At 45.5% G+C, this 9,446-nt stretch overlaps 2 protein-coding genes across 6 annotated transcripts in view; one reads left to right on the top strand and one right to left on the bottom strand.

The window, feature by feature from the left end:
* The window catches only part of Cacnb1 (calcium voltage-gated channel auxiliary subunit beta 1), a 23,122-nt gene extending 20,992 nt beyond the window's left edge, over positions 1 to 2,130 (bottom strand). Inside the window, exon 1 of the mRNA XM_015506697.2 lies at positions 2,107 to 2,130. Coding sequence (XP_015362183.2) covers positions 2,107 to 2,130 — 24 coding nt within the window. The remainder of the gene's footprint in view (positions 1 to 2,106) is intronic.
* Rpl19 (ribosomal protein L19) overlaps positions 1 to 7,545 on the top strand; it is a 30,112-nt gene extending 22,567 nt beyond the window's left edge. For 2 of the 5 annotated variants that reach the window (XM_048785375.1, XM_048785381.1), the window contains 5 exons: positions 3,607 to 3,713; positions 4,775 to 4,897; positions 6,031 to 6,151; positions 6,523 to 6,633; positions 7,350 to 7,545. In XM_048785375.1, the coding sequence (XP_048641332.1) occupies positions 3,608 to 3,713; positions 4,775 to 4,897; positions 6,031 to 6,151; positions 6,523 to 6,633; positions 7,350 to 7,473 (585 nt within the window). In that variant the 5' untranslated portion in view covers position 3,607 and the 3' untranslated portion in view covers positions 7,474 to 7,545. The other 3 variants (XM_015506685.2, XM_015506686.2, XM_048785372.1) reach the window with 3 other exon arrangements.
* Positions 7,546 to 9,446: the final 1,901 nt, after the last annotated feature.

The raw sequence follows: 9,446 nt of genomic DNA, 5'->3' as shown, positions 1-9,446 counted from the left end.
CCCCCTCTGCTCCCCCCCCCTCCATGGCTCCCTCCCTCCGCCCTCCGGCCCCGCCCCTCGGAGCCTCTCCGCTAGCTCCACTCAGACAATGGGAGGGCAGCGGAGGGGGCGAGCCCTCCACACTGTCGAGGTCGATCGCAGTCCTTCGACTGGTGGCAGCCCTCTGCATTCTAAAGGGCCGCTCACTGGGGGCGAGGGGGAACAGGCCTTGAGGGTGGGAGGTGTGTATGTGGCGGAGATGGAGGGGTTACCATTGTTTGCCAAACGTTAATGGGAGTGAAGCCCAGGTTGGCATGGCTGGCAGCGCCTCCCTTTCTGTATGGAACTATTCTTCCAACGGGTCTCCCCTAGCCTCTACTGCTTGGGCCACCGGAAGTTCCCGGTCCCGGTGATCTGGGGACCTGACTTTAACACCTTTCTCCCCAGTATGGGGCCCAGAACGCCTGGAACCAAATGAAGTGGCTCTTCCCTCTTCCACCTGGCTCGGGAATGTTGGTAGCAGAATGGGATCAGGGAAAAAGAGACAACAAAAAGAAATCCCAAGTACCGACGAATATTCTGCCCCAATCAGTCCCTAGGATCTCCCAGGCTTTTCTAGAAGGCCAGAAATGAGGCTTGTGAACTCTCTGTTCCCTACAAGAGAAAGGAAAGAGGAGAAAGAAATAGAGATGAGCAAGGAGAGCCTGGCCCAAATCAGACCTTGTGACCTTTGACCTAGAGTTGCTCTCCCTTTATCCTTGATCTGGAAATAAATATCCAAGGCCTGGACTCCACCCATCATCATTGGTGGAGAGGAGTAGGGGATTCTGACACTTCAGTGCCAGTTTGGTTCAGGCTCTTTCTGCTTATGTGGCCCAGAACAAACCACTACACATCTCTGAGCCTGTTTCCATTCTTATAAAATGAGGTTTCTGATACTGTGGGGCTTTGTCTCCTGGGATTATTGGGTATCTGGAGATGCTGTTAAGGTGCAAAACAGGGCCAGTCATGTCAGGAAGACCCATTTCTTCCCACTCCACGCCTTCTCCTGTTCCACAAAGAGGAGGGTTGAGAAGTAGACTGTATTTGCCTAGGTCAAGAGTCCCTAAAATAAGACTAGCTTTGAGTATTCTGCTAGAGGGGAGGCTGTGGAATATGCTGAATTTTCCTTACCCTGAATAACAAATGAATGGCCAGTTATTTCTCTGATCACATCACCTCAGGTAAGGGGAGAAAAGTAAATGAGAATGTAGACCAGTAGTATTATTGTTCTATGCACAGCTCCAACCCTAGGCAGGATTCTATCTGCCCACTGGGGACAAGAGACCCTGGCATGTCAGATGCTTTGCAATCAGAACTTGTGTTTTAAATCTGTTACCTTGGCTATAAAATGATGAAAAAAATGTGTGTTGTGACGCAGTAGCATAATGTTGGGTTTATCTCTCTTTTTGAGCTTCTCTGTATTTAGCAGCCAGGTAAAGTTCAGACGAAAAAGTGATCAACTTGAACCAAGCAAAAGAGTTGGGAGCCAGAATGAAGACTTAAGATTCTTGAACGCCAGAACACTCTTCTCAGTTTTTTGCTTAAGGTGTCCAGAGCCACTGGACACCTTCAAACACATTTGGCAATCATTCACTCAACCAACGCAGTATTTCTCAGGTGTGCACTACTTGCGAGGCTCTGTGCCTGTTGCAGTATATACAGTGTGCACCAAACAAGTCTCCTTCCCGCCCTTAAAGAACTTGCTGTCTTAATGTCTTCCTTTGCAAACTGGACCTGCCGTGAATTCACAACTGGACAACAGAAATATGAGGATATGGTCCATCTTACTGAGGAAGAAATTGAGGCACCCAGAGATAAAGGACCCGCAGTGCCGTAAAAACATTAAACTAACGTCTTTTGGTCATCTATTCTGCGCTCCAGGGGAAAAAAGATAAGAAACTGTCTTTGACGTCTGTCGTAACTATTATCTCTAGCTTCTTTCTTAATTTTCCCTCTTCTATTAAAATATCCTTCCACAGAACCCTAGACTCCTGTAAAGAGAACATTACCAGAGCCAAAAACCCCTTAAATGCCCCCACCCTCCGGCCGCACGCCCAGCGTGACTTCCGGCCACTTATCACTCACGTGATCTAAACTCTTACTGCGCATGTTTACTAGGAAGTTGGACTGTACCACTTTTCCCCACGGAAGGTGTATATTATGTATATTTTTAAGCTTAAAACTGATTCTTGATATTACACTTCTATTATTCAGGGCCTTTATGAGGGATATAAGTGGGTTTGGGGTGATATAAGATAAAGTGACTGGACAGGAATGCGAACAAAAAGGGAGTGGGGTTTGGGCTCTCCCCTGCACAGATAATGGGATAAACCAGGCCTGGGCGAGTTCTTTCCTTTCGCTGCTGCGGCCGCAGCCATGAGGTGAGGGCGCGTAGGTCTTGGATTTGGGCTGATTTGGTTTGACTCGGGTCCCCGGTGCTCGGTACTGCGGCCCCAGGTGGGGAAGAGGAGATGGAGGCAGCTCTGAAGCTACAGGTCCTGGAGCTAGGGGTGGATCGGAGCGCACTAGGCCGCGGTCCCTAGAGGATGGGGGTTGGGGAGCGTCTTGGGAAGAGACCGGGAAAGGGCAGTCCCGCCGGCGCAAGGCCCCAAGTGTGTGGCGACTTACACGGATATGGCTAGGGCAGCCGAGGTACCTAGGCAGTGACCCCCGTTGCTGGGCGCACCGGCAGATCCCTGCCACCACGTGACGTGGGACAAGCCTTGGGCAAGCCCTAGGCCTCCTACTCCTCGGAGTGAGGCGATGCTCCTTGGTGCTTCTCGCCCAGTTGGCTGCTTGAAGAGAAACCTCTGAGGGTGGCTGAATGAGCTTATTAACTGATAAATATAGGGAATGAGCACAGAAAGCAAAAACGTATGTCACCATTCCTAGATACGCAGTCTGCGTCACAGACACGTCCACTTGGCCCCAGATACTTCAAATACTTTTTTTTTAATTTAATTTTTTTTAGATGTTGATGGATCTTTACTTTATTCATTTGTTTATATGCGGTCCCGAGAATCCAGTGCCTCACACGTGCTAGGCAAGCGCTCTACCACTGAGCCACAACCCCAGCCCCAAATACTTTTTAAAAATTATTTTATTTTTTTTTTTTAACGTGGGGCTGAGAATCGAACCCAGTGCTTCACGCGTGCTAGGCAAGTGCTCTACCACTGAGCCATCACCCCAGCCCACTTCAAATACTTTTTACACATAAATACCAGAGAGGCTTAAGCTCCAACTTCATCCCAGGTTGGTTGTTAACAGTCGCAGGGAAAACTGAGGCACAGAGAGGTTAAGTCTTAGTTTGGACTTAAATTTTCTCCTGGGGTGGCCACTTGAACCACGCAGGGCTTTAACACAGATCTTGATTTGGTAAAGAGAACATTACCAAATCTTATTTGGAGCATATGTGGGGGCAGAGTCTTGAAGGTTCCAGTTGTGTTTGCCCTTAATAGTATTATCTACTTTCTTGTATGTTGTATTTTATGATGTTAAAAAAACCTTGGAGGGCAGGTCTTGGGATTCTCATTTTTACTTAGGAATGGCTACCATAGCCTGATAATGGTTTATTATATGTTCTAGTATGCTCAGGCTTCAGAAGAGGCTTGCCTCCAGTGTCCTCCGCTGTGGCAAAAAGAAGGTCTGGTTGGACCCCAATGAGACCAATGAAATCGCCAATGCCAACTCTCGTGAGTACTTGGGATCTCTTTCCCTTTTCCACCCCTTTCCCTTGTCCTGCATCAGATGAATGTTAACCCTTTATAGTCCTAGGAAAGCTCATGATCCAGGAGACTTGTAAAATGAAGGACTCAAATGTGGAGGGCTGGGGATGTGGCTCAAGCGGTAGCGTGCTCGCCTGGCATGCGTTCGATCCTCATCCTCGGCACCACATACCAACAAAGATATTGTGTCCGCCAAAAAAACTAAAATAAATATTAATATTCTCTCTTTAAAAAAATGTGGAGGGCTGGAGTTGTGGCTCAGTGGTAGAGCACTCGCCTAGTATGTGCAAGGCACTGGGGTTTGATAAGGTATTATGTCCAGCTGCAACTAAAATAAAAAAAAACAGAGGGTCCCCTTAATGCCATTTGCCTGAACCTGAAGGAAGTTAGTGGAATCATCTAATGTTACTTTAATAAACTATTATTGAAGTGGATAGTCTGTTTTATATACCTGTAGGTTTCTGAAAAGGAAGCAGTAGTACTCTGATACTGGCATTGAGGATTAGAGAGATAAAAAAAGTACACATACAGGGCTGGGGTTGTGGCTCAATGGTAGGATGTTTTAGTTTGCTTTGGAACATTTAAAAGGTAGAAATGTTTTTAAAGAGTAAGAAATACTTGGTGCAGTGGCACACACCTGTAATGCCAGTGACTTAAGAGGCTGAGGCAGGAGGAGCACAGATTTGAGGGCAGCCCTAACAAGTTAGCCAGGCTCTTAAAAAAGTTGAGGGGGATGTTGGGGATGTCATTAAGTGAGTTTAATCCCTGATAATTATTTACTGTATATTCTGGGTTCAATCCCTGGTACCCCCCCCCCCCCAAAAAATTAAAAACTGGGGTGTAAGGCACAGTGGTAGCCTAGCACGCATGAGACCTTGGATTCAATCCCCAGTACTGCCAAAAAAGAAAAAAATAGATGACCCAGTATTTCCACTATTTTGAAACAACTGAGCCAGCAATCTGAGTAGTGTTCTCCCTCCACTGCCATCCCCACACCCCCACTAACCAGGTGCTTTGTGCTTTCCCAGGTCAGCAGATCCGGAAACTGATCAAAGATGGGCTGATCATCCGAAAACCAGTGACTGTCCATTCCCGGGCTCGATGCCGGAAAAATACCTTGGCTCGCCGGAAGGGCAGGCATATGGGCATAGGTAAGCACTGTCTTCCCTTTTCAAGTTGACACTAGTGTTGGAGTTAGTGGTATTCTTGATAGAAAGAATACCACGTTTGACTGAGTCCTTAGTCTATGCCAAAGATTCTTCGGGTATTTGAAAATCATAAAATAATTTCTAGTGTCAGGATGTTTTGTTTGTTTGGTATTTGTTTGCTGGGTATTGCTTGGTATTTGTTTGTTTTGTACTAGGAATTGAACCCATTGACCACTGAGTCACATCCCCAGTCCGTTTTTTAATATTTAAAGACAGGGTCTTACTAAGTTGCTTAGGGCCTCCATAAGTTGCTGGTCTGGCTTTGAACTTGTTTGGTGTTTTGTTTTGTTTTGTTTTGTTGCCATGCTGGAGATTGAACCCAGGGCCCTGTGCATGTGAGGCAAGCATTCTGTCAAGTGAGCTATGTCCCCAGCCTCTGGCTTTGAACTTGTGATCCTCCTGCCTCAGCTTTCTGAGCCTCTGGGATTACAGGTGTGTGCCATTGTGTCCAGCTTAGTGTCAGGATGATTTAAGGAGAGGAAAGCCACTTAAGCATAGCATACTACCTCAGTACATGCCCTTTCGTATCATGTTCTGCATGGATTGGGGAGTAATTTACCTGTTTGCATTTCCTTTTTTTTTTTTTTTAAGAAAATGAGTAAATAAGTCAGGCATGGTGATGCATGCCTGTAATCCTCAGCTACTCAAGAAGCTGGGACAGGAAGATTGCAAGTTCCAAGGCTAGCTTTGGCAACTTAGCAAGGCTGCCTCAAAACAAAAGAGATTGGGGATGTGACTTAGTGTTAAGCAACCCCTGTATTAATCCCCAGTACATTCCTCCCTTTTTTCTTTTTTTTTTTTTAAGTACATGATGGGGTTAGAGGTGTAGCTTAGTGGTAGAGTGCAGGCACAGGATGCATGAGCCCCTAGGTTCAGTTTACCAGTACTGGCAAAAAAAAAAAACTAATGAAAAAAATTAATATTTGGAATTATCACATGTAAGATGGAAGTAACATGACTTATTTGAGTGAGAATTGAGGTAAGTCCCCATCAGCTGGCTTTCAAAAGTACCTTGAAACATGTTGAGCTACAATGGGCCTCAGTGATGTCTAATTCCTAACTTCTCTTACCCATAGGTAAGCGAAAGGGTACAGCTAATGCTCGAATGCCAGAGAAGGTGACCTGGATGAGGAGGATGCGGATTCTGCGTAGGCTACTGAGGAGATACCGTGAATCTAAGAAGATTGACCGCCACATGTGAGCTCCCCTGTTTGGCCTAAAGCCCATTTGCCGTTTCAATGGTTTATTCTTTGCACAGAGTTCTGTTTCAAAGAGTAGAATTTATCCTAGTGAGAAGAAGAAAAGCAGAGCTCTCACAAAGTAGGAGGGGGTCTGATAGCAAGTTTTCCCCTAGTGTTTTTCTTTGTTCTCCCATATGCCATCAGAATAGACCAAGGATTGGATCTATTTTCCAGACAAGCTTCTTCTGTCTAGGGACTGCACAAAAAATATTGGTTTGGGGAAAGTAGTTCCTGCAGCAATAGGAAAGAGGAAAGGAATTCTACAAGCTTATAGGGACCAATCTCTGAACCCATACTGACCAGATCCTCTGCTCCTTAACCCTGCAGGTATCACAGCCTCTACCTGAAGGTAAAGGGGAATGTGTTCAAAAACAAGCGGATCCTCATGGAACACATCCATAAGCTGAAGGCAGATAAGGCCCGCAAGAAGCTCCTGGCGTAAGTTTCTTAAAGAATTGACCCAAGCCATGCACAGTAGTATACACGTGTAATCCAAGCAACTCGGGAGATTGAGGCAGGAGGATCACAAGTTCAAAGCTAGCCTCAGAAGATTAGCAAGGCACTTAGCAACTCAGTGAGACCCTGTTTCAAATATAAGAGGTTATGGTTGTGGCTCGGTGGTTAAGTGCCCCTGGGCTCAATCCCCGGTTACCCCCCGCCCCGCCCCCAAAAAATTGACTTTATGCTGAGTATAGTGGCACACACCTGTAATTTCAAAGACTCAGAGGATCACAAGTTCAAGGCCAGCCTTGGCAACTTAACAAGTCTGTGTCTCAAAATTAAAAACAAAGAGGGCTGGGGATGTAGCTCAGTATTAAAGCACCCTCAGTACCAAAAAGAATAATTGCCCCTAGTATTGTAGGTATAGATTTTTTTGACATTCATTATAAGGATTTTTCCGAGATAAAATATGCTGATGCCTGAATCTTAACTCACATGCAGTCTGTCAGGAATACAGCTGTTGCCTTAGAGGTGTGGGCTCCTGTACTTGTCCATACCACCTACCCATGATGGTTGGGGATGGTAGATTTATTGAAGCAAGAGTTCTTGGGGCCCCCAGCAACTCATTCCTCAGGCTGACTGGTCCAGAGCTTCTGTCTCCCCAGCATCTAGTCTTATCCAACACTGAAACATCTTTTCTTTTCCCTTACTAGTGACCAAGCTGAGGCCCGCAGGTCTAAGACCAAGGAGGCACGCAAGCGCCGCGAGGAGCGCCTCCAGGCCAAGAAGGAGGAGATCATCAAGACTCTGTCCAAGGAGGAAGAGACCAAGAAATAAAGCTCCCCTCTTGTGTCTGTACATAGTGGCCTTGGTGAACAGTCCTTGAAATAAAAACAAGCTTTATCTGTTTCCTCTGCTTTCTGTGAAGTTTTTATCGGCTTAGTGAATCTTCACAATTTAGGTCCACAGTAGAGCCTGGGATGCAGGCCCTATCCAAGGGCTATTCTGTTTCTTACTTTCCTTCCACTAAGGCCTTTCCTCAAGTCAAACTTACTCCCGCTCCATCCATGAGAGTTATTTAATGGGATGTGGTTTAAAGAAAGTTTCAAAACTACCCTTTAACTCAGGAGGCTGAAGCAACTTAGTGAGGCCCTACTTAGCAAGACCTTGTCTCAAAGACAAAAAAGGGGTTGGGAATATGGTTAAGTAGCCTTGGGTTCAATACACTGAACCAAAAGAACAAAACTAAAACTGCCCATTAGCTAGTCAACATGGCATATGCCTGTTAGTCTCAGCAACTTGGGAGGCTAAAGCAGGAGACTCAGTGATTTAGCAAGTCTGTAAGCAACTTAGTGATATCCTGCATCAAAATAAAAGGGGTGGGGAGGGGGCTTGGGGCTTGGTGTACTAATTGCTCCTGGGTTCAATACCTGATACCAAAAGAAACCTAGGCAATCCTCAGGTGATCCTCCTTACGTAGGTGAGACTAAAGGTGTAGACCCCAGTTCCTAGTCGAGGGATCACATTTTTTTAAAAAAGCAGTAGAAAATATTAGTGTGGGACTGGGGTTGTAGCTCAGAGTTAGAACAGTCTCATGTGTGGCACTGGGTTCAATCCTTAGCACCACATAAAAAATAAGTAAAAAGTATTGTGTCCCTCTACAACTAAAAAAAGTGTGTTAAACTTCTTAAGTGTGCCGTGAGATTCACACTTGAAATCTACTCCCCTAGGACTCAGAAAACTGGGCTAAACTGCCACCATCCCAGAAGCTACCAGACCCCTTTTTCAAGTGGAGCTACCTAAGCAGTACATAGAGGTGTAATGGAAGCTACCCTATACGAGGAACCCAATTACTAAGACTTTTTTCTTTTCTTGCCTTTCTGTCTTGGTTTATACCCACCATAGGGCACAAAGACTCCTCACCCAGCAGGAATTGAAATACAGGCACAGTACAAAAGCCAAACTTTGTGAGTTGCTTAATTTGTCTGCTTAATGAATTTGTACCTTCTCTTAATAGGAAGAGGATTACATTTTCCCACTTAACTCGTCCTAATAACTGCCAATACATTTTTCTTTTTTCTTTTTAAACTTTTTGTTTTATTTATTTATTTTTATGTGGTGCAGAGGATCCAACCCAGGGCCTCATGTGCTAGGCGAGCGCTGTACCGCTGAGCCACAACCCCAGTCCGTCAATACATTTTTCAATGAAGAATCTGTGAGCCAGGTACTGTTAGGCACTTTACATTGATTTATATTGAGTCTCTAATCTTCACAACATTGTGAAGTCAGGTTATCACCATCTCTATTTAATAAACAGGTGAAATGATGAGATTATACAACCTGAAATAAGGGGCATCTGGTAGACACTGATGCTGAGGGCTGAGAGAATCTTCATCCCCATGCCTCAAGCTTTATGAGCCTCCAAACCTTGAATTATGAGAGGAATAAACCAATTGGGGTGGGTAGAGTGGCTAGAAGAATTTGGATTTATTGAGGTTTTGGCAGATGTCCAGTGGAAGGAGTCAGGCAGCCAGTTAAATACAGGGTTGGGACTGGGGGTTATTCAGCTCAGTTAAGAGCTCTTGCTTGGAGAAACAGACTTGGAAAGAAAGTTAGGCAAGGGGGCCATCTCCTTAATATTACTGGTTACCTACCTCCCCCTACCACCTGAGGAGCTTTTGTCTTGGGGTAACACTTAGGGGGATTACCCTTCACGGGATGTATGGTACAGATGGGAAAGAGCAACACCCAATGGGAAAGGCAGGGTATTTTAGTTCTGTCTCCAGTGCTCTCATTCATTTCAGGGCAAG

The sequence above is a fragment of the Marmota marmota genome, unplaced genomic scaffold (genome assembly GCF_001458135.2).
Source record: "Marmota marmota marmota unplaced genomic scaffold, marMar, whole genome shotgun sequence".
In the NCBI taxonomy this organism is placed as follows: domain Eukaryota; kingdom Metazoa; phylum Chordata; class Mammalia; order Rodentia; family Sciuridae; genus Marmota; species Marmota marmota.
This window is presented reverse-complemented; position numbering and strand designations above follow the sequence as displayed.